Source organism: Myxine glutinosa, chromosome 7 (genome assembly GCF_964187855.1).
Source record: "Myxine glutinosa chromosome 7, kmMyxGlut1.1, whole genome shotgun sequence".
Classification (NCBI taxonomy): Eukaryota; Metazoa; Chordata; class Myxini; order Myxiniformes; family Myxinidae; genus Myxine; species Myxine glutinosa.
The window spans coordinates 47,280,557-47,306,035 of record NC_136267.1 but is presented as its reverse complement, the minus strand read 5'-3'; the positions used below and the strand labels follow the sequence as shown (position 1 = coordinate 47,306,035).

Below are 25,479 nucleotides of genomic sequence, written 5' to 3'. Positions count from 1 at the left end.
ATGCATGTGTGTGTGTATTTTTTGTGTGTCAATGTTAGTGTTTTTTTATTGTTTTGTGTATCAATCTTACAAGATTGTTGACACCGACAGTGTGCCTGTCTGGAAATGGATAGTTTTATGTGGATGGGATTGAATATGCAGAGAATCCGTAAAATAAAATAGAAATAAAATTTGATTATGAACATTATCTCTTTTGTCAAGGGAGATGGAATATAAAGATTTGATGTGCTGGGTTATGAGCAGCCATTAATTAAATAGTAAAATTGTGAGTAATTTGGGGATTCCATTTTTGATAGAATTTATATGAGAATAATAGCTATTTATGGATATGAGCTTCATAAAAAGAAATGAGGGAGTACAAAATTATCCAAATTTGGGAGAGGTCTTACACTGACTTCCCAGAATACTCTGCTCATGGATTTATATATATATATATAAACTTGAATTTTATCAGCATATAAATTGTGCTGCATGTATGGATGTGTATTAGGCATAGATGATATGGGAAAATAGTAAAGAAAATCTTGCTGATTTGAACAATTGTGAGTTTTAAAACGGAATGCATTGTGCATCTTAAACCAAGGGGCAGACATGAACGCGCTGTTACGTTATTTATACCCAGAACGCGCTGTTACGTGTACCTGCAACATATTTGTTAATCTCGCACACCTATATTGGCATACTGGTGTCAGTAGTACTCACTGGGTGCATAGAAATGGATGAGCAACAGTTAAGGGGGTGTAAAAAACACTTACTTGGATATTTTCTACAAAAGTAGGGGTTTCAATAAGTGGTACCATACACATGGGATTCATCAAATTAAGTTTTGGAGTTCAAACAAAGTCACTGCTTAACAGATGGGAATGGATAGTAAATAAATTCTTCGATGCTGGGTAAATGAAGTGAGATATTACAAAGACTTATTAGAGCTATTGTTCTTCCTTGCAGCAGTGGGAGAAAATTTAGATCCAACATAATGAATCTATAAATGAATGTGATAGGGATAATATCCTCAATTTGTACTAATTATTTGATTGTGGGTAAAGGAATTAAGTTATCGTAGTGGATTGTTAACAGCAGCCTGAAAATGTCCTGAGAGTGTGCATCCATGTAATCAGAAATCCCAGATTTGTTTTTTTACAAACAACATTTTGGTAGAGATCTTATGTGGAACACTTCCTTGGTAGATAAAAAACGGTACTGCATGCTGGCAGCCACTTTTGCGGCCAGTTAGGCCAAACAAATTGAGAGGAAATTGTAGTTAAATACGTAAGTTACACATGGCTATTTGAAAAAAAAAGAAAAAAAAAAAAGGAAATTTGTTGAGATGGGAAACATTTTTCGAAGGTTTATTAAGGTGTTATAATACGACATGTGGCAAGGCAAACTATTGGATGGGAAAATTAGATCTGGCTATAGAATAAATTTATTGACCCCTTGAAGTTAATTCTTCGAATCATTGTTTCACTGGCATTTTTTGTTCAAATTGGAAATAGTTTGGTAGAGCTTTGGTTAAAACCTTTGGTTGCGGTATCTTGGAACGAAATGATAAACCATAGGAGATTGATAAGAATAGAAAAAATATGGACCCAAAATAGAAAGTTGGATTCATGCCCCTCATTGCAAGCAAGCACATGGGGCTAAGATGGACGATCCCACAGAAAATGAGGCTGCACCTAGCAGCCCAGCAGAACATTCAGTGGTAAATAAATGATAGTCGTGATTTACAGTCATTTGAAATACATTTTAACACCCCTTGCATTGATAAACATTACATTTTCAACATGTATTCCTACTTGGGATAGTGACATTTATTTGCCTACATGACATACAATTACCTACTGATATTAATACAACATGAGTGAAAAATGTATCACAACTACACTCATGATCAGGGGATTGAGTTCAACCCCGGGAAAAAGGGGGATCAGGGTAAGACAAATAATCTGATTATGTTACATATTAAGGGATTTTCTTTATTTACCTTTTAGGAAGCTTGTTAGTTTGGTATATAATGTTAAATGTCATCGACATATAACTATGTCATAGGTATGAATATATACAAGGAGTAGCAGACTTGTTTGTTGGTTTAGTAGTTATATTGGCAATTGTTTTAGTGGTGGCTTGCTTGAAAGCCTTAGTGACGGTGTGTTTGAATAAGGTAACCAACAACACGATGATAACGCATGAAGTGACAAATGAGGAAAGAAATGTGGAACCAGAAAAGGAAGACTTTTATGGCGACATAAATACTGAGATTAAAAGATTAAATTAAGTGATGTTGCAAATGAAACAGTAGAATTAAGATAATGGCATAACGACAATGTTATGAGTTGTGTCAATTACAATATCAGTGAACTCATATCACCACGAGTGACACACTGTTAGAAAAAAGAGGGAAAAGAAAAAGTGGAGAGGAATTATGGTAATAATACATTATGCTTAATTTGTTGGTTTGAAAAAAAAATTGTTGTTGGGAATTAGGTATTCCCGTTTGTGATTGTAATCATATACAATGCTATTCTTAGTTTAGTAATAAAATACATACCTGATTGAATATTATTTGTGTGACGCATATAAATGAATATAACTTTTTGTGTTAAGGAAAAACAACAAATTGTTGAATGTGAAACTGTCGGAAGATATACATGATTATGCTGATTTCATGGTAAGATGCACCCTATCTGATTCAGTGTGTGCGGAAAGCAGATTCAGATGTGACTGAGCATAAGGATAAGACGAGATCACATTTTGGAGGGATTGCTAACGGAATTGGGAAGAAGTTCGAGAAAGAAAATTTGTGGCTAAAAAATGAAGTTAATCGTGGCATACACCCTCTTTCTCAAAGAATGATGAAGACATTCTCCCGTGTAACTTGGAGATGAATGCTTACCTTCACCAAGGAAATTTATGTGACCATTTGCCTGGATCACACTGCAACATATGAAAGAAAGGCGATCACTTACTCTTGTTCGAAGGCTTCGAACATTCACCACATCAGAAGTTGCAGGACAACGACATTTTACCTGCAACCTCTGTGAAATGCGGGGACATATGTTATTACTTCACCAACGTCCAGGGAACCAGCATGGAGCTGCAAAAAACGGCTGTGCCCTTGTCACAACAGCTGTGCACGATTCTGCTGGTTGCTCCTGGTAAGGACCATGAATGACCTGAACACCATGGTCCCAACATCATTGTGAATGCATCCGGCATCCCTGTTCCACATCTTGCTGGCCAATCAACGTCACACCAATACTTGCTGCCCACTCACAATGAGGGTGGAGGCAAGTCGACTACAACTGGGTGAAGGCCGTGTTCAGGAATTACTATGGTTTACAGCAAAAAGTGGCAAGAATGCTACAAGGAGAGCAGGGTCAGTCTATGACTCCGCAATGTTACCACAACAGCGAAATCCTACACGAAGTAGTGCAGGAGCTATGAAGACATTAGGAGAAAATGTTTCATACCAGGATTCAAACACAAGTGATCAGCCCTTCCTTTCAAACAAAGTCAACATTTGTGTGGAGGCAAACGTTTTTTACCAGATGGTGCAGATGCTTTACAAAACTTGAAAATGAAGTGAAATTGTTGTATCTTGGTGATGGTGAAGTGTTGTTTTGAAAATATATTTGTGATGCAAATGCAATAGATTGAACGATATGGAAGGAGTCAATGACCAACGAAATGTTTTGTGATTCTTGCAGGATGACGGTGTATGCCCAAGGGAATTTGATTACCAAAGTGATTGATTATTTACTTATACTTGTAATGATGTTTACTTGTAGTGATTGATTATTTACTTATACTTGTAATGATGTTTACTTGTAGTGATTGATTGTTTACTTATATTGATGTTTAGATTAATGGTTAATATAAACAAAAAACAAAAAGATGAGGGAATTGTGGAAGTGTAACTCAGCGTAACTTATTAATTGGCACTGGTAACTTATTAATTAACCTGGTAACAAAGCAGATATATTTTACATGCAAACTCTGTGAAAGACGAGTTTGTAAATGAGTCAGGAATGCGCCCGAACATGATAATCTTTTGTCCACCTGGTCACAGCCCCTGGCTGAAGCACCCCCCTATCGTTTGGAAAAACGGAACTCACAACAGGAGGGGAGCGAGCTGATACCAGGACTTGGTACATGCATGACCTCGGGGCACCAGCGGAGAGGGGATTAAAATCCAGTTTGTCCATATAACGGGAGCAAACGTGGAAGTCGGGAGTACTTGCTGCGAGGAGCTCTGACCAACGGGAGTGTCGGAGGAACATCAGCCGAACGAGAAGGACCATGCGAAAAGAGTTAATCTCAGCCATTGAATAATGCGGTATTATTTGGTAAATGGAATGAAGTGAATAATAAACCAGACCTTTTGTAAACCTGTGTCCGGTCATTGGAGTCCTGTGAGTCTCACAGCTACAAATTCTTCAACAGTACCATGGACGGGAGGAAGGGTATGACAACTGAAGACGAGATGGGATAAATCTGTGCATGAGAGAGAGCAATTTACTTTGGAAGAATTCCCAGGATGAGTTGATGTCAGAGGCGGTAGAGATGGGAGACCAGTCCAGATGATTGATGGCTGCTTGAAGACCGTGCCAGTTGGCCTGAGTGAAATGCCAGACTCGCCGACGCCGAGGAGGCTCTCTGAGAATGGTCAGAGAGATGTCCACTTTAACAAGCACATGATCAGAAGAGCCGATTGGAGCAGAAGAAGAGCAGCAGACATTTTCAGGGAAGTTAATCATAACGAAGTCCAGAAGAGAAGATGCTCCGTTGACTGAGATCCGGGTCGGGAAATTGACAGATTGTGTCACTGGGACACTGGGATTGCGTCAGTCCCAGTCCCAGCAATACTCAGAATGCTTGTTTTATTTTGCTTTGGAGTTATTTTTTTTAAAGTATAAAGAATATAAATAGCTCTTTTAAGAGCCACCACATGGTATAAACCGTAAACATTTTACTTTATTGTTATTCCACTAACATAAACTTTTAAACAGCATTTAACAACAGGGTGCAGTTGGAAAGATGATCAATGCGAGGAGACCTTACCCATCCATGTGACAGACCAGGAGTGGCGAGACACTAAGGCCGGTATTAAACGGCTGTACAAGGACAACCTGCCACCAGCTAGTGCAGTTGATTATAAGGTTGTGCTGCAGCATGGAAAATTTCAAGGAGAGGGAGGAAATGGCTATGAAACGAGAATGGGAATTGTATGAGGTTAAATAAGGAAGAATGGAAACTACAAAAAAAGAAGAGACCAGGCACTGCAACAGCTAGAATGATGTAGAAACAAGGAGAAGAAAAAAAAAGACATAAATGTCATAGCCCCCGTGGTTTTAGTAATTTTGTTGTACAGAGTTAAAGGCCACCAATCGGCCATCTTTTGTCGGATTACAAAACAAAATCTGCATTTGTATACTCTCATGTATCGTCTTTGTGCCAAGTTTGAATAAGATCGGTAAATGCATGTCCGAGAAATGGTTGAGGACGTGTTCAATATGAGGTTTTTTACAACTAAAATAGCCACCAGTCTACCATCTTTTATCAGATTGCAAAATAAAGTGAGGTGCATGTGTAGTGTAGTTATGTGTGAGGGATTGGAGAGGAGTGTGAGGGATTGGAGAGGAGTGTGAGGGATTGGAGAGGATTGTGAGGAGGTATTGGAGAGGAGTGTGAGGGGTTGGAGAGGGGCTAGGCCATAGTGTACTGTGCTTGTGCCAAGTTTGAACGGAATTGGATAATACATGTTCAATAAATGGTTGGGGACACGTTTAAGTAACAAAATGGCCGCCAGTCGGCCATCTTGGATCTGATCTCAAAAGAAAATGACTTGCATATGTAAGCTACATTCGTTGTCTGTGTGCAAAGTTTAAACAAGATCGGTAATTGCAAGTCTGAGAAATGGTTGAGGATGTGCTTATCATTGACATTTTTTTTTTTACAACTAAAATGGCTGCCAGTCGGCCATCTTTTATTGCATCACGAAACAAAATGTGCATTTGTATACCATAATGAATGGGGAAGACAGAATTGGGTATGGAGATTTGAGGCATTGGAAAATGGTGGGTTGATGCCTTGGGAGATGAGGGTTTAGGATCCCAACGTCTGACTGCTGTGCCCACTCAAACCAAGCAGACAAGCAATAGAAGGTTATAAATAGGAACTTTTTTGGTTTAACGAAACTTAGGTTTCTGTTTAATGCTACAATGCAAGTAAGGGGAATATAAAGGCTCAATGTATAAAATAAAACTGCAAATGCAAAGCACATCGACACAAACACAAAGTTTATTAAATCAAAATGCTTGAAAAATTGTACATGTAGGATTTGGGAATGGGTTGCTTGGCTATTTCTCGAGAGGAGTGTAGTTCAGAAGTTTCTCTATGAGGTCCACATGGGAGAGTAGCATTCGTCTGCAGCAGTACCTCTTCAGACCAAGCGCATCCAAAGCATCTCTAGAGATGAAACAAAAGAACACAGACGATCAGAGTCCATTTTTATTTCCCTTCTTATACGATTCTGGGCGGTTCCAGATCATTTACAAAACATTTCCAATCTCCACAACACGAGCCAGATTTCTGCAAGTACTGGTGGATAACGCTCAACAATCGTTTTTTCAAAATGAAGATGAATGGAGCCACCGAATGTGTGCGCCACTCTTCTTCTTCCACATGCCCAACATGGCTGTAGGGGGCATCATTTGCTGGCGGCGCAGCTATGCTGCTGATGCAGTTCCCCCTGTAGGTTAGAGCAGGAATTTGGAATTTTCTTCAGGATGCCTGAGCTCTCCTGCTCTTTGTGAAGGACACCACAGGTTCGATCACATGTGCACAAACTAATGCCGGCAGACAGGTTGCCCAATTTAACGCTCATCCGAGGGACGGCATACATTGATGAACCACCCCGCTTGTGAAATACCGGGATAAAAGTGGTACAGGTAGATTTTTTTTCAAGGCAAAAAGGATAGATTTCTAAAACACTGCCCCATGGGATATCCACCTTCAAGGGGAGAACAGATGTAAAAATGCCATTGACTAAGATTAATGTAAATTTTACTACAATTTTGTGTTGTTTTACTACAATTTTAGGTGTACACATATTATGATGTACAAATGCACATTGGCAAAAATGCATACAAAATGTCATGCATCGAGGTAGGCCAGTCTGTAAGCATAAAATGAACGAATAGATAAAATACAAGAAGAACACATTGTACCACTTACCCCTCCGTGTATTCAGCTTGCAAAAGTCCAAGATAAGCTTCCCACTTGTTTCCCACCACCTTGCCACACGTGAAACATCGTACGGGGATGATCATGACTGAAGCAAACGATAGAAATAGGAAGGGGGTATCAATGTCAATCAGAGAAAAAGCAAAGAAACAACCCAAAACATGATGCAGACGCTTAAATATATTATAAAATACGAGAACATAAGCACAGCACGACAGGTTACCTTGCTTTGAAAAATCATCTCAAATCTGCATTCGTCCATGAGAAAGTATACTCAGGTCAATCAAACAGGAGGTACTGCCTTGGGTTAACCCCATACTGCTATAATAATAGGCAAAGGTGATTCTGTCTCTGTCTGTCTGTCCGGGGGTGTGGCTTCCTCCGTTTACAGAGTAGCTCTACCCATTCTTGGAGAAGCTTCATGTAAACAAATATCCACCATTTTATTAACTCGAATAGCTTTGAGGCCTGTTTAGTTAGGCCCGTGCTGTCTTTCTCTCTCACACAGGTTTATTTCAACTCTAATTCGATATATCATTTCATTTTTAACAGTCGCTAACATAGTTTTAGACTCGGTTGAAAAAAAACGGGAAGAGAATCCCATGAAAGTTTCCGTTTATAGAACGAAATGATTTCTCAAAGGCCTGTAAAATAAAGCCCATTCATTTAGTCAGGTTCACTATGTTTTTTCGTTCAAAATCATGGTAGATTAGCAAACCTATACATTTTTGGAAACATTAATACATGGAAAATCTGAAAATCAATGTTTACATTTGCCAATTCCGACCAATTCGATTCGACCAATTCGACCAATCGACCAATTCGACCAATCGCTTTGATCGACCATTCGACCAATTCGATCGATTCGATTCGACTCATCGAATTCGATTCGATCGACCATTCGACCAATTTGATTTGCCAATCAATTTGACCGACCTTTGCTTGTGTGGAACGGACTGTGAAAACGATGCGGACTATATTGTCGGATACGACACACAGGACAGTGATGACGAACTCTAAATGGCATATTCTGTAATCGTGTATGTTTGATGCCATTGACTGCCTGTGTATATTTTGTCATTGACTGCCTGTGTAGATGTGAAGTTATACTGACTGCATGTGTATATATGATTTTGCTGACTGCCTGTGTATGTTTGGTGATATGAATTGTTGTGACACATTTTGATGTTATTAACTGCCTGTACAAAATGATAACATGTATTTGATTATGCAACTTATCGCGAATATAAAGACAGTATTTTGCAATTCAAAACCTTTGATTCGTGTCTTACCATTCCCCATAGCACTAATTTGATACTTTCATTGGATTCCTTGTCCCTGAAAATATAGGTTTAGTATATTTTTAAAAGTTTTTAGGGTAATTAGAGGCAGAAATAGAACAAAATATGTATTTTACAGTGGCCATTTTGAAAATCCAAAATGGCCGCCATACAGGTATCTCTCCAAATGTAAACATTGATTTTTAGTTTCCTTATGCTATAACCTTTCCAAAAATGTATATGTTTGCTAATCTACCATGATTTTGAACGAAATATAACTTATTGACATAGTGAACCTGACTAATTGAGTCACACTCACAATTTTATCTCAAATTCACCATCTGATTTAATTTTTATCGATGGTTTTAGACTCGGTGTCAGAAATAATTGAGAACATTCACGCACACACGGGAAATTGCCGAGATATATATTTTAAAAATCGCGGCACGGTCGGTCATACGGGAATAATAACATATAACCTAAAATAACAGACGGGAAAATGGCGAGATGTATTAAAAATTCATGGCGGACTTTTCCAGTTGATGACAATCGTCACGATGAAATATTTAATTTATACATCGTCACAATAACGTGGAGAGAGGGGCATAGCTTCGTTCACGTATCGCCACAGACGGGAAATTGCCGACAGGAGGACTCCACCCTCCACCCTCTCAAGTCAAATCAAGTGAGGTCAACCAAGTGAAGGTAGAAGTTTCACTTCCCACCCTAGGCTCCCTCCTCTCCCCTGTATGTGATCCTTTCCTCCTCTCCTCTGTGTACAATGCTCTCCACTGTGCAGCGTGCGTAGTGAGGGGTTGGAGAGGAGCGAGGGGTCGGAGAGGAGCGAGGGGTCGGAGAGGAGCGAGGGGTTGGAGAGTGAGGAGCGAGGAGTTGGAGAGGAGCGAGGGGTTGGAGAGGAGCTAGGGGTTGGAGAGGAGCTAGGGGTTGGAGAGGAGCTAGGGGTTGGAGAGGAGCTAGGGGTTGGAGAGGAGCTAGGGGCTGGAGAGGAGCTAGGGGTTGGAGAGGAGCTAGGGGTTGGAGAGGAGCTAGGGGTTGGAGAGGAGCGAGGGGTTGGAGAGGAGCGAGGGGTTGGAGAGGAGCTAGGTATTGGAGAGGAGCGAGGGATTAGAGAGGAGCGAGGGGTTGGAGAGGAGCGACGGGGTTGGAGAGGAGTGAGGGGTTGGAGAGGAGCTAGGGGTTGGAGAGGAGCGAGGGGTTGGAGAGGGGTGAGGGGTTGGAGAGGAGCGAGGGGTTGGAGAGGTGCGAGGGGTTGGAGAGGTGCGAGGGGTTGGAGAGTGAGGAGTTGGAGAGGCGCGAGGGGTTGGAGAGGAGCGAGAAGTTAGAGAGGAGCGAGGGGTTGGAGAGGAGCGAGGGGTTGGAGAGGAGCGAGGGGTTGGAGAGGAGCGAGGGGTTGGAGAGGAGTGAGGGGTTGGAGAGGAGCGAGGGGTTGGAGAGGAGCGAGGGGTTGGAGAGGGGAGAGGGGTTGGAGAGGAGTAAGGGGTTGGAGAGGAGCGAGGCGTTGGAGAGTGAGGGCCGATTGGAGAGGAGAGTGAGGAGCGATTGGAGAGGCGAGTGAGGAGCGATTGGAGGGGAGTATGAGGAATTGGAGAGGGGTGTGAGGGATTGGAGAGGAGTGTGAGGGATTGGAGAGGTGTGTGAGGTATTGAAAAGGATTTTGAGGCGGTATTGGAGAGCAGTGTGAGGGGTTGGAGAGGGGATAGGGGTTGGAGGAGAGTGAGGAGCGATTGGAGAGGGGAGTGAGGAGCGATTGGAGAGGTGAGTGAGGCGCGATTGGAGAGGAGTGTGAGGAGGTATTGGAGAGGAGTGTGAGGAGGTATTGGAGAGGAGTGTGAGGAGGTATTGGAGAGGAGTGTGAGGAGGTATTGGAGAGGAGTGTGAGGAGGTATTGGAGAGGAGTGTGAGGAGGTATTGGAGAGGAGTGTGAGGAGGTATTGGAGAGGAGTGTGAGGGGTTGGAGAGGAGCGAGGAGTTGGAGAGGAGCAAGGGGTTGGAGAGGAGCGAGGGGTTGGAGAGGAGCGAGGGGTTGGAGAGGAGCGAGGGGTTAGAGAGGAGCGAGCGGTTGGAGAGGAATGTGAGGGATTGGAGTGGAGTGTAAGGGATTGGAGAGGAGTGTGAGGAGGTATTGGAGAGGGGTGTGAGGGGTTGGAGAGGAGCTAGGGGTTGGAGAGGGGTTAGCGGTTGGAGAGGGAGGGCCGATTGGAGAGGCGAGTGAAGAGCGATTGGAGAGGCGAGTGAGGGGCGATTGGAGGGGAGTATGCGGAATTGGAGAGGAGTGTGAGGGATTGGAGGCGTGTGAGGGATTGGAGAGGCGTGTAAGGGTTGGAGAGGAGTGTGAGGAGGTATTGGAGAGGAGTGTGAGGAGGAGTGGGATTGGAGAGGCGTGAGGATGGAGAGAGGAGAGTGTCAGGTGGAGAGGAGTGAGGGGTCACATATTATGTGAAATAAATAAATTGTGTTCATTAATAATAATAATAATAATGCATTTATTTTATATAGCGCTTTTCAGGGAGCCCAAAGACGCTTTGACAGAGTGCAAAACATAATGCATAGCAGAACATAAAAACAATTGCAAAAAAACAAGAATCAATAGGGAAATATTCAAAGCAAAAAGGAGGGAGAAGGAGAAGAGATAGTCAGGGGTTAAATGCTGTGGGTTAAATGTTGAATGCAGTGTTGAACAGGTAGGGCTTGAGTGATGTTTTGAATGTGGTGAGTGAGGAGGAGTCTCTGATGGTGTGAGGTAGTGAGTTCCAGAGGGTGGGAGCAGCGATGGAGAAGGCCCTGTCCCCCCAGGATCTGAATTTGGTCCGGATGGGGGGGGGGGGGGGTCAGGAGGTTGGTACCAGCAGAGCGGAGGTTGTGGTTGGGAGTGTGTCTGGAGAGGAGGTCAGCCAGGCAGGAAGGGGCCAGGTTATGGAGGGCCTTGTAGGTCAAGAGGAGGATTTTGTACTGGATTCTCTGGGAGATGGGGAGCCAGTGAAGCTTGTAAAGGACGGGGGTGATGTGGTCACGGGTCCGGGAATGGGTGAGTAGACGGGCAGCGGAGTTCTGAATGTATTGGAGTTTATTGGTGATTGTTGAGGGTGAACCATAGAGGAGGCTATTGCAGTAGTCCAGACGGGAGGTGATGAAGGCGTGGATGAGGGTTTCTGCAGCCATGGAGGAGAGGGATGGACAGAGACGAGCGATGTTTTTCAGGTGAAAGAAGGCTGTCTTTGTGATCTGTTTAGTGTATTTGTCGAAGGAGAGGGTTTGGTCAAAGATGATGCCAAGATTCCGGATGTGAGGGGAGGTGGATACTGGGATACCGTCGATGTTGAGGGCAAAGTTATTGGTGGATTTTATGAGTGTTTTTGGGCCAATGATGATTATTTCAGATTTATCATAGTTAAGTTTGAGGAAGTTAATTTGAAGCCAGGATTTTATTTCAGTGATGCAGTTTGTCAGGATAGAGTGGGTGGCGATGGAGATGGACTTGGTGGAGATGAAAAGCTGGATGTCATCGGCGAAGCAGTGGAATTGGAGACCATGACGGCGGATTAAGTGACCGAGGGGGGACAGGTAAAGGATGAAGAGGAGGGGGCCAAGAACTGAACCTTGGGGGACACCTTGGGGGAGGGGAGCAGTGGGGGATTTGCAGTTATTGATGGAGATGAACTGGCGTCTGTCAGAGAGGTATGATTTAATCCAAGAGAGGGCAGTGCCGGTAACGTTAAAGGTGGTTTTAAGTCGGGTGAGGAGGATGGTGTGATCGATGGTGTCAAAGGCGGCGCTGAGGTCGAGGAGGATGAGAATGTTGAGGTTGCCAGCGTCAGATGAGAGGAGAAGGTCGTTGGTGATTTTGAGGAGAGCAGTCTCAGTACTGTGGTTGGAGCGGAATCTGGTTTGGAATGTTTCATACAGGTTATTGGCAGAGAGGTGATGTTTGAGTTGAGCGGCTACAGCGCGCGTTCCAAAACTTTCGACAGAAATTCTTTCTAGAAAGGGTAGGTTGGAGATGGGTCTGAAGTTGTTTAGGGTGTCAGGGTTTAGTCCAGGTTTTTTCAGAATGGGGGTAACAGCAGCAATTTTGAGGTGGTGGGACGATGCCTATAGACAGGGAGGAGTTTATTGTTGCAATGATAAGTGGAGAGAGAGCAGGAAGGGAGGCCTTGACAAAGTTGGAGGGGATGGGGTCAAGAGTGCAGGTGGCAGTTTTCATTCCTATGCTCAAGGAGTTCAGAGAGGTCAGTAGGGGAGATTGGGGAGAATTGAGACAGGGGATGGCAGGATAAGGGGGGGCAGGTGGTTTGAGGGGGAGCGGGTGCAGCGGTGGTCAAGCTGTTGTAGATGTTTTCAACTTTGCGTTGGAAGAATGAAAGGAAGGAGATGCAGTTGTCTACTGTGTATGACTGGGTGGTGGTGTTCAGGGAGCTGAGGAGTTTGTTTATTGTAGAGAAGAGTGCTTTTGGGTTACCGGAGCCAGAGTGGATAATTTGAGAGTAGTAGGCGGAGCAGGCGCGGGAGAGGGCATCTTTGTAGTGCTGCAGGTGGTCCTTGTAGGCTTGGGAGTGAATTGTGAGACCTGTTTTATTGCGGAGTCTTTCAAGTTGGCGAGCACGAGTTTTCATTAGGCGGTGTTCAGGGTTAAACCAGGGAGCAGAATGGGCGAAAGAAACTGTTTTGGTTTATTTAGGCGCAAGTTGGTCAAGGCAGGAGGAGAGAGTGTGGTTGTAGTAGTCAGTGAGATCAGAAGGGTTGTGGAGGTCAGCGAAGGGAGAAGTGGACATTTTTTCAGAGAGGGTGGATGAGAATGAGGTAGGTGAAAGAGCGTTTAGCTTACGGAAGTTGATAGTGCGATAATGCCTTGGTGTTGGGGCGGGGATGTTGATGGTCATAGTGATGGCTAAGTGGTCAGAGAGGGTGAGGTCGGATCCAGAGAGATGGTGCAAGATTAATCCAGTCGAGCAGACAAGGTCCAAAATGTGACCACAGTTATGGGTAGGAAAGTTGACATGTTGAGTGAGGTTAAAGCAGGTGAGTAAATCAGTGAAGTCAGTGGTTATCGTGGAGTCAGTGGAGTCCATGTGTATATTGAAATCACCAAAGAGGAGGATTGAGGGGGAGAGGGAACATAGCTGGGTCAGAAAGTAGGATAAGTCAGACAGGAATGATGGGTGTGGTTTGGGAGGGCGGTAGACGACAGCCATGACTGACTGCCTGCAACCAGAGAGTTTAAAAGCCAGGTGTCAAATGATGGAGCAGATGCGATGGAGATGAGGCTGGTCCTGATGTCTTCTCAGTGAATAACGGCAATTCCACCGCCTTGGCCCTCCGAGCGTGGTTTATTGATGTAGGAATATCCATTGGGTGTGGTGAGGTTGAGTGTGTAGTAGTCCAGAGGTTGTTGCCAGGTTTCGGTGAGACAGAGAAAGTCCAGTTTATTTTCCAGGATGTAGTCGTTGAGGATGATGGATTTGTTGTTGAGGGACCGGGTATTGAACAGGGTGAGCTTGATGTTGTTTTGTACGGTGGGGATGAACTCAGGTGATTTGGCCAGGGTTCGCAGACAGGAGGTGCGATTGTGTGCGTTGCTGTGACCAGGTGCGCTGGGACGATGAGTGGGAGTGCGCTGAGCCGACCAGAGGACGGGGATGGAGTGACTTGATTGTAAATGAACAAACTTACCACCGGAGCCACGGTGAATGTACCTGGGTCGTCGCAGGAGTCCATTGGATTTGATTGCAGAGATGCATGATGGGGTGGAGCAGGTATTAAGCAGAAGAAGCCTTGCGGCGGAGTACCGCAGAGCTATGCCAGGCAGGAGCGAAGAGACGAGCACGAGGCCAAGGTTGAGGAGGCGAAACAATGGCCACAACCCACGGGAGCGGGCCCGAGGAAACAGCGAAGGAGCCAGGCAGGCGAAGCTAGGAGCAGAGCCGGGACCATGCAGAGGGCAGACTCAATGGCCAAAAATCCGCCACGACCACCAGAGAAGCAAGCTAAAGACAATGGCCCAGTCGGAGAAGCGGCGAGCAAGCGACGCCAGCGTCCTCTCCGGACCGGAAGCATAAATTACACCATTTCTGGATCTGATGAATTGCCAGTAACCATTTTGTAAAATTGAATGTGCAGCATCTAACTCAATATGTCGAAATGTCACACATCCCACGGGCGACCCCACTAGTACTGCTATAATAATCTACCCTTATATTCGGAATTCAGTTGACCATGTGTGGTGTTGGCCTTGGATGCCATAGGCAGAGAGCTTGGAGTAGGGCGGAATGCCAGACTGCATCAAAAGCATGAAATATGTCAAAACCGCGGTCCATTCCCAGTCAAACCCGCGGTCCATTCCCAGTCAAACCCGCGGTCCATACCCGGCCACATTCCCAGTCAAACCCGCGGTCCATACCCGGCCACATTCCCGATCAAACCCGCGGTCCATACCCGGCCACATTCCCAGTCAAACCCACAGTCCATACCCGGTCAAACCCGCGGTCCATACCCGGCCACATTCCCAGTCAAACCAGCGGTCCATACCCGGCTACATTCCCGATCAAACCCACGGTCCATATCCGGCCACATTCCCGGTCAAACCCGCGTTCCATACCCGGCCAAATCCACGGTTCATACCCGGCCACATTCCCGATCAAACCCGCGGTCCATAACCGGTCAAACCCGCGGTCCATACCCGGCCACATTCCCAGTCAAACCCGCGGTCCATACCCGGCCACATTCCCGATCAAACCCGCGGTCCATACCCGGCCAAATTCCCGGTCAAACCCGCAGTCCATACCCGGCCAAATTCCCGATCAAACCCGCGGTCCATACCCGGCCACATTCCCAGTCAAACCCGCGGTCCATACCCGGCCAAATTCCCGGTCAAACCCGCGGTCCATGCCCGGCCACATTCCCAGTCAAACCCGCGGTCCATAACCGGTCAAACCCGCGGTCCATACCCAGTCAAACCCGCGGTCCATACCCAGTCAAACCCGCGGTCCATACCCGGCCACATTCCCGATCAAACCCGCGGTCCATACCCGGCCACATTCCCAATCAAACCGCGGTCCATACCCGGCCAAATTCCCGGTCAAACCTGCGGTCCATACCCGGCCAGATTCCCAGTCAAACCCGCGGCCCATACCCGGCCACATTCCCGGTCAAACTCGCGGTCCCTACCCAGCCACATTCATTCCTGATCAAACCCGCGGTCCATACCCGGCCACATTCCCGATCAAACCCACGGTCCATACCCGGCCACATTCCCGATCAAACCCACGGTCCATACCCGGACACATTCCCGATCAAACCCGCGGTCCATACCCGGCCACATTCCCGATCAAACCCACGGTCCATACCCGGCCACATTCCCGATCAAACCCGAGGTCCATACCCAGCCACATTCCCAGTCAAACCCGCGGTCCATACCCGGCCACATTCCCGATCAAACCCGCGGTCCACACCCGGCCACATTCCCGGTCAAACCCGCGGTCCATACCCGGCCAAATTCCCGGTCAAACCTGCGGTCCATACATGGCCACATTCCCAGTCAAATCCGCGGTCCATACCCGGCCACATTCCCGATCAAACCCGCGGTCCATACCCGGCCACATTCCCAGTCAAACCCTCGGTCCATACCCGGCGAAATTCCGGGTCAAACCTGCGGTCCATACCCGGCGACATTCACAGTCAAACCCGCGGTCCATACCCGGCCACATTCCCAGTCAAACCCGCGGTCCATACCCGGCCACATTCCCAGTCAAACCCGCGGTCCATACCCGGCCACATTCCCAGTCAAACCCGCGGTCCATACCCAGCCAAATTCCCGGTCAAACCTGCGGTCCATACCCGGCCACATTCCCAGTCAAACCCACGGCCCATACCCGGCCACATTCCCGGTCAAACCCGCGGTCCCTAACCGGCCACATTCATTCCTGATCAAACCCACGGTCCATACCCGGCCACATTCCCGATCAAACCCACGGTCCATACCCGGCCACATTCCCAGTCAAACCCGCGGTCCATACCCGGCCACATTCGCGATCAAAGCCGCGGTCCATACCCGGCCACATTCCCAGTCAAACCCGCGGTCCATACCCGGCCAAATTCCCGGTCAAACCTGCGGTCCATAACCGGCCACATTCCCAGTCAAACCCGCGGCCCATACCCGGCCACATTCCCGGTCAAACCCGCGGTCCCTACCCGGCCACATTCATTCCTGATCAAACCCACGGTCCATACCCGGCCACATTCCCGATCAAACCCGCGGTCCATACACGGCCACATTCCCGATCAAACCCGTGGTCCATACCCGGCCACATTCCCAGTCAAACCCGCGGTCCATACCCGGCCACATTCCCGATCAAACCCACGGTCCATAACCGGTCAAACCCGCGGTCCATACCTGGTCAAACCCGCGGTCCATACCCGGCCACATTCCCGGTCAAACCCGCGGTCCCTACCCGGCCACATTCATTCCTGATGAAACCCACGGTCCATACCCGGCCACATTCCCAGTCAAACCCGCGGTCCATACCCGGCCACATTCCCGATCAAGCCCGCGGTCCATACCCGGCCAAATTCCCAGTCAAACCAGCAGTCCATACCCGGCCAAATTCCCGGTCAAACCCGCAGTCCATACCCGGCCAAATCCACGGTTCATACCCGGCCACATTCCCAGTCAAACCCAAGGTCCATACCCGGCCACATTCCCAGGCAAACCCATGGTCCATACCCGTCCACATTCCTGATTAAACCCGCGGTCCATACCCGGCCACATTCCCAGTCAAACCCGCGGTCCATACCCGGCCACATTCCCGATCAAACCCGCGGTCCATACCCGTCCACATTCCCAGTCAAACCTGAGGTCCATACCCGGCCACATTCCCAGTCAAACCCGCGGTCCATACCCGGCCACATTCCCGATCAAACCCACGGTCCATACCCGGCCACATTCCCGATCAAACCCGCGGTCCATACCCGGCCACATTCCCAGTCAAACCCGAGGTCCATACCCGGCCACATTCCCAGTCAAACCCGCGGTCCATACACGGCCACATTCCCGATCAAACCCGCGGTCCATACCCGATCAAACCCGCGGTCCATACCCAGCCACATTCCCGATCAAACCCGAGGTCCATACCTGGCCACATTCCCGTTCAAACCCGCGGTCCATACACGGCCACATTCCCGATCAAGCCCGCGGTCCATACCCGGCCACATTCCCAGTCAAACCCGCAGTCCATACCCGGCCACATTCCCGATCAAACCCGCGGTCCATAGCCGGCCACATTCCCGATCAAACCCGCGGTCCATAGCCGGCCACATTCCCGGTCAAACCCGCGGTCCATACCCGGCCACATTCCCCGTCAAACCCGCGGTCCATACCCGGCCACATTGCCGATCAAACCGTCGGTCCATACCCGGCCACATTCCCGGTCAAACCCACGGTCCACACCCGGCCACATTCCCGGGCAAACCCGTGGTCCATACCCGGCCACATTCCTAGTCAAACCAGCGGTCCATACCCGGCCACATTCCCGATCAAACCCGCGGTCCATAACCGGTCAAACCCACGGTTAATACCTGGTCAAACCCGCGGTCCATACCCGGTCAAACCCGCGGTCCATACCCGGCCACATTCCCGATCAAACCCACGGTCCATACCCGGCCACATTCCCGATCAAACCCGCGGTCCATACCCGTCCACATTCCCAGTCAAACCTGAGGTCCATACCCGGCCACATTCCCAGTCAAACCCGCGGTCCATACCCGGCCACATTCCCAGTCAAACCCGAGGTCCATACCCGGCCACATTCCCAGTCAAACCCGCGGTCCATACACGGCCACATTCCCGATCAAACCCGCGGTCCATACCCGATCAAACCCGCGTTCCATACCCAGCCACATTCCCGATCAAACCCGAGGTCCATACCTGGCCACATTCCCGTTCAAACCCGCGGTCCATACACGGCCACATTCCCGATCAAGCCCGCGGTCCAAACCCGGCCACATTCCCAGTCAAACCCGCAGTCCATACCCGGCCACATTCCCGATCAAACCCGCGGTCCATAGCCGGCCACATTCCCGATCAAACCCGCGGTCCATACCCAGTCAAACCCGCGGTCCATACCCAGCCACATTCCCGGTCAAACCCGCGGTCCATATCCGGCCACATTCCCCGTCAAACCCGTGGTCCATACCCGGCCACATTCCCAGTCAAACCTGCGGTCCATACCCGGCCACATTCCCAGTCAAACCCGCGGCCCATACCCGGCCACATTCCCGGTCAAACCCGCGGTCCCTACCCAGCCACATTCATTCCTGATCAAACCCACGGTCCATACCCGGCCACATTCCCGATCAAACCCGCGGTCCATACTGTTACGGATTCGTCACTTCCGTTGTTGTGGTTTTCATCCACTGTAAACATTTTTGATTCCATGTACTATTATTGTTGTCGTGTAAGGGAAATAGATATTACTATTTTCAAAAGGTAAAAAAGTTAATGTTTTAAATGAAACCGGAACCGGACGACGACGAAGAGGAAGAGGAGGAAGGGAAGGCGGCGTGAGTGAGTCAGACAAGAAGCCTAGCTGCTTTGAGGTCTGGAGCGAACGTTGGCGACCGAGAGTCACGAGTGAACTTTGGGTTTCCCAGGAAAGGGATTCCTGCGACAGAGTTTTTATCGCTGTGACAGATCAACCTGCGTGTCAGGTTTTGCGGTTGATTCCGAGGAGAATCATCGTAGTGCCGTTACGCCTCGAGAACGGGCCGACGGCCATTTTGACTCGCGCGCTTTGCGCTTCGCTCAAGGTTTTTCATCTCGATTCCACCATTTTCACCGCATTCAGACGTGGAACTGGTGTGTGTGTGTAACGTGGCTTTGGAGTGGGGAATCTGCGGTTCGCTGATTGAGAGCCGTCAAACGTCCATACCTAAAGGTGTGATTTCCCCGTCGCTTCTCGAGGACACCTTCGCCCATCTTTGGCAGGGTAACTGCCAACCCAACGGGATTCTGGTCTCGATACGACCACGTACGGACGATCACTGGAGTGGATCGACTTTGGCTTGATGCCGGAATACGACTTTGGCTTGATGCCGGAATAGAGACATTGGGAATGTTCTTCTTTTCGCTCACTTGGAGCACAGTGAGTTTTATTGTACGAACCTGATGGTACCATCATAGGAATGATCTATATTGATTGTACTTTTGATTACTATTATTGTTGTACTGTTATTCTCGTGTGATCTTAATACAACATTTGTTTGTTGGTAACAACTGGTGTGGCTTCACTATTGATCTTTGACATACAGAATAACACATCTTTCTGCCATGACTCCTCTCGGGGCTCGGAGGTACACCGCGACCGGGGTCTGGGGAGGAGCACGTAACAGAACTTGGGGGTATCGTCCGGGATTGGCCCAAATTGAAATTGGGGGCTCGTCTTTGCTGACAAAATTCCCAAATCTCGTACAGGATAGAATTCCCATTACCATTCTACCCAATCATTACCAATAGGGAACATTCCCAAATTAAAAAAAAAAATTGGAATTTTTTGTGTGACGGTTAACAGGTGCTAACTAATAGCCATACCCGGCCACTTTGACGGAGAAAAGTTTGCGGCGTCCCCTAATGAGGCACAGTTCCAAGCGTTAAAAAGATCGGAACGCTTGATATTGGCCAAATATTTTAACTTGGAGGTCCGAGTTAATATGAAGAAAGCAGAGATGCAGACATTGGTGGTAAAATCTCTGGTGGGACAAGCAACATGGAAAGAGGGAGCCATGGATTGGTTACCCGAGGAAAAAGAAAATGTGGAGCTCCGGAAAATGGAGATGCAACTGCAGAGCCAGGAAAGGTTAAAAGCAGAGGAAAGGAGAGCTGAAGAAGAAAGAAGGGCAGAGGAAAGAGCAAAGGAAAGGAGAGCTGAAAGGGAGTTAAAGAAACGTGACATGGAGTATCAGAAGGAACTTAAACTCAAGGACCTGGAATTAATGGGAGAACGGAGAGAAGTAGTATCCATGCCGGCTAGTTCGACAACTAGTCAGAACACTTGGGATGTTGGTAGGCATGTGAGGCTGGTTCCACCCTTCAATGAAAAGGAGGTAGCCAAGTTTTTTTTTTTACACTTTGAGAAAGTGGCTCAAATGCTAAAATGGCCTGTGGGGTCCTGGACTACATTAGTGCAAAGTGTTCTGGTGGGTAAAGCTCAAGATATCTATTCGGCTTTACCAATTGACCAATGTGCAGGTCATGAGATAGTGAGGAAAACCATTCTCAAAGCCTATGAATTGGTCCCTGAAGCTTACCGGCAAAAATTCAGGAATGCCAGGAAGAGGGAGAGTGAGACCCATGTGGAGTTTGCCAGAATGAAGGAAACCATGTTTGATCGGTGGTGTGACTCGAAAGGGATTGGGAAAGACTTCAACCTGTTGCGACAATTGATCTTGGTGGAGGAATTCAAACAGTGTGTCCACGCGGACATTAAAGTACATCTGGATGAAAAGAAAGTACCAGAGTTGTATGAGGCAGTAACCGTAGCAGATGACTATGCCTTGACACACAGGATGGGGTTCCACCAACCTAACTTCCCGCCTCGAGTTAGCCAGGGGAATTATGGGAAATCAGGTGCGGAGAACAAATATTCATGGAGGCGGCCAAGAGATGACTATGTGGACAAATCTGATACCGTGACTTTTAGGGATCAGAAGACTACAGTTCTAAGACAGACTTATCTTCCGGGGGGCCCGAGGCAGACCTCGAGTTTTTCCTCCGGGCCTACTTGCGCTTTTTGCAAGAAACCTGGACATTTGATGTCCCAATGTTATGCCCTGAAAAGGAAAAATCAGGAGCGGAGTCAGACTAGTCCAACTCCGAATGCATTGGCCAATGCGAGAAATCGTCCTTGGAGGACAGTGCCTTGTGAAGGTTCCCATGCCAAAGTTATGGCATCACAGGACGACCTTGTTCAAGAGGTTTACAAACCTTTTATTTCAGAGGGGTTTGTGTCACTGGATGGAGACTTAACGAACCAGAGACCTGTTGCGGTTTTGAGGGACACAGGAGCACATCAATCTTTGATGCTTGAAGGCATTTTGCCATTGTCAGAGAAGATGGCAACTGGTGTTAGTGTTATTTTACATGGGTTGGTGGCTATGTTAAAGCTCCTCTTCATGTCATCCATTTAGAGTCTGATTTGGTGTCAGGACCGGTCACCGTAGGTTTACAAGCCACTCTTCCTGTAGAGGGAATCTCTTTTATTATCGGGAATGATTTGGCCGGTGGTCGAATTTCTGGTAATCCAATGTTGGTTGAAAAGCCCAGTATGGAAAATAACACCGCACAGTTAGAGCAGGAGATTCCGGGTATCTTTCCATGCTGTGCAGTGACCCGCGCTATGGGTCGGAAGCGCTCTGAAGAGAAGGAGAAGGAAGGCGATGTGGATTTGGGTTCCTTAGATGTATTGGAGGAAAAGTCTGGAAGAGATAATAGGAAAGAGAGTGACCTCAAGGAACCTAAGGAAAAAGTGGCATCTGGACCAAAAGAGGAAATGGAGTGTCCGTCAGAGACATCTGGGAACGAGGTTGAACAAACGGTACTGGTCCGAAAGAGACTTGTTGAAGAACAACACGGAGATTCGGAGATCCGGAATTTAATTGATAAAGCCGTTACAGAGGAAGAGGCTATGAAGATACCTGTTGGTTACTTCATGAAAGAGGAAATACTTATGAGAAAATGGAGACCACCGGAGGTGTCAGCAAATGATGAGTGGAAAGTTCATTACCAAATTGTGGTGCCGCCGCTGTACCGGAAGGAGATCTTGAGTTTGGCGCATGAGACACCTTTGGCCGGACACCTTGGAGTGAACAAGACCTGTGACAGAATATTGGTACATTTTGTCTGGCCAGGATTGCGACGTGATGTAGCGGATTTCTGTAAATCTTGCCATTCTTGCCAGCTGGTGGGAAAACCTAATCAGAAAGTCCAATCCGCACCTTTAAAACCAATTCCAGCTTTTAAAGAGCCATTCAGCCATGTCATTATTGACTGTGTAGGCCCTTTACCTAAAACTAAAGCTGGACATCAGTATTTGCTGAACATCATGTGCGCTTCCACAAGGTTCCCAGAGGCAGTGCCTCTTAGAAAAATTACTGCGGCAGTTATTGCGAAGGCCTTGATTAAATTTTTCACTTTGGTTGGCCTACCTAAGGTCATCCAGTCTGATCAGGGTTCCAATTTCATGTCAACGCTTTTTCAGCAAGTGGTACACCTGTTGGGAGTGGAGCAAGTAAGATCAAGTACTTACCATCCCGAGAGCCAAGGGGCCTTGGAAATGTTTCACCAGACATTGAAGAATATGATCAGAACGTATTGTTTTGAATGTGACAAGGATTGGGATGAAGGAATACCCTTATTGTTATTTGCTACGAGGGAATCCGTTCGGGAGTCATTGGGGTTCAGTCCTTTTGAACTTGTGTTTGGACACGCAGTGCGAGGACCGTTGAAATTGGTGAAAGAACAGTGGCTACAGGAGGAGTCACAGTCAACAGTGGTGGAGTATGTGTCAACGGTTAGGCACAGATTGGCAAAGGCTTGTGAAGTTGCAAGGAGAAACTTGAAAGTGACACAGGATAAAATGAAAGTGAGACATGACAAGAAATCTCAGATAAGAAATTTCAGTCCTGAGGACTGAGTGTTAGTGTTGCTTCCTGTTCCAGGTCAGCCACTACAGGCTAGATATTTTGGTCCCTATGCAATCGAAAGGAGGGTTAATGAAACAGATTACGTGGTGACAACTCCCGACCGACGGAAAAAGCAGCAGCTGTGTCATGTCAACCGACTGAAGAAATATTATGAGAGGAAGCCTGTGGAAGAAATGGTTCTTGTCTCACCTGTCGTGCCTGTAGTCAGGGTGCAAGAGAATCCAGAGGTTGATGCCGGTGTGAAGTTTGATAACTTTGATGAACAGGCTTGTCCCAGATTGACGAACACAGAAGTGTTGAGTCATTTAGATGAGAAATTAGGTCATTTGATGAGGGAACAACAAGGACAACTTTCCAGCCTAATTTTTGAGTTTGCACATTTGTTCACAGATGTACCTGGTCGTACTGACTTGGTATATCATGACTAGTGGGGTCACCCGTGGGAATCCCACGGGCATGGACGTGTGTGACATTTCGACATATTGAGTTAGATGCTGCACCTGTTTCACAATAACACACACACACACACACACACACACACACACACACACACACACACACACACACACACACACACACACACACACACGTACACATACACACACACACATGCACGCACACGTACACACACATGTACACCGACACATGCATATACACATACACACATATACACATACACATATGGATACACACACATACACATATACACACACAGACACATACACACACATGCATACACATACACACATATACATACATACACACACACACGTACACACACATATATATACACATACAGACACACATATATACACATACAGACACACACATATATACACATACACACATATATACACACATACACATGTGTACACACACATGTACACCGACACACATGCACACACATACACATATGCACATACACACACATATATATACACATACACACATGTACACCCACACACACATACACACACACAAACACACACACACATATACACATACAGACACACACAGACATATATATATATACACATACACATATATGCACGCGCGCGCGCGCGCACACACACACACACACACACACACACACACACACACACACACACACACACACACACACACACACACACACACACACACGTCCCACATGTATATATCCCACATCCCACATGTATATACATGTTTAAAGTGTACGTGCCCTCCCCCCCTCCCCCGCCCGGCAACGCTGAGTACTTCTGCTAGTAACTAATGAAATAAAAACGAAGAAATATCTCTTAGCAATTTCCCGTCTGTGTTTCATGTCCATGCACACGTGAAATGGAGTTTGTTTTTGCACACGTGAAATGGAGTTTGTTTTTGCACACGTGAAATGAACATGTGAACCTTTACTTCCGGATAATAATGTTGAATGAAATAAAAACGAAGAAATATAGTGGGGTCACCCGTGGGACATTTCGACATATTGAGTTAGATGCTGCATATTCAAAATGGTTACTGGCAATTCATCAGATCCAGAAATGGTGTAATGAACACAATTTATTTATTGGCGCTGAGGAAGCGCCTTTAGCGATTGACTTCCAGCCAGTGTAACGCTAATTCCTGTCACAGGAATTCTGAGATCATATAAGTGGGCGTGGCAGTTCCTGATTGGTTCGTGTTGGGGAACGCCTTCTCGCTGCCGACGTGACGTAAATTCGCGCACGCGCACTGGTGATTGGCGCTGAGGAAGCGCCTCTAGCGAATGACTTCCAGCCAGTGTAACGCTAATTCCTGTCACAGGAATTCTGAGATCATATAAGTGGGCGTGGCAGTTCCTGATTGGTTCGTGTTGGGGAACGCCTTCTCGCTGCCGACGTGACGTAAATTCGCGCACGCGCACTGGTGAAGCTTACTCGATCGTACTCGATCCCATATTACATGTACTTTCATTGCATACAAATTATACTTCCTCCTAGAAATTCCATGCCCGAACCTCAGCGCAATCCAAGAGGATTCACTTGTTTCACATAATATGTGACCCCTCACTCCTCTCCACCTGACACTCTCCTCTCTCCACCTGACACTCTCCTCTCTCCACCTGACACTCTCCTCTCTCCACCTGACACTCTCCTCTCTCCACCTGACACTCTCCTCTCTCCACCTGACACTCTCCTCTCTCCACCTGACACTCTCCTCTCTCCACCTGACACTCTCCTCTCTCCACCTGACACTCTCCTCTCTCCACCTAGCACTCCTCTCTCCA

General features: G+C 47.2%; 1 protein-coding gene across 2 annotated transcripts in view; it reads right to left on the bottom strand.

Annotated features, from left to right (window-relative positions):
* Window positions 1–6,282: 6,282 nt before the first annotated feature.
* The window catches only part of POLR2L (RNA polymerase II, I and III subunit L), a 28,011-nt gene continuing 8,814 nt past the window's right edge, over window positions 6,283–25,479 (bottom strand). Inside the window, exons 1-3 of one of the 2 annotated variants that reach the window (XM_068102716.1) lie at window positions 14,237–14,257; window positions 7,237–7,333; window positions 6,283–6,468 (exon numbers count right to left, since the gene is read on the bottom strand). In XM_068102716.1, coding sequence (XP_067958817.1) covers window positions 6,360–6,468; window positions 7,237–7,331 — 204 coding nt within the window. In that variant the 5' untranslated portion in view covers window positions 7,332–7,333; window positions 14,237–14,257 and the 3' untranslated portion in view covers window positions 6,283–6,359. Of the gene's footprint in view, window positions 6,469–7,236; window positions 7,334–14,236; window positions 14,258–25,479 lie in introns of those variants that run through there. The other variant, XM_068102717.1, reaches the window with a different exon arrangement.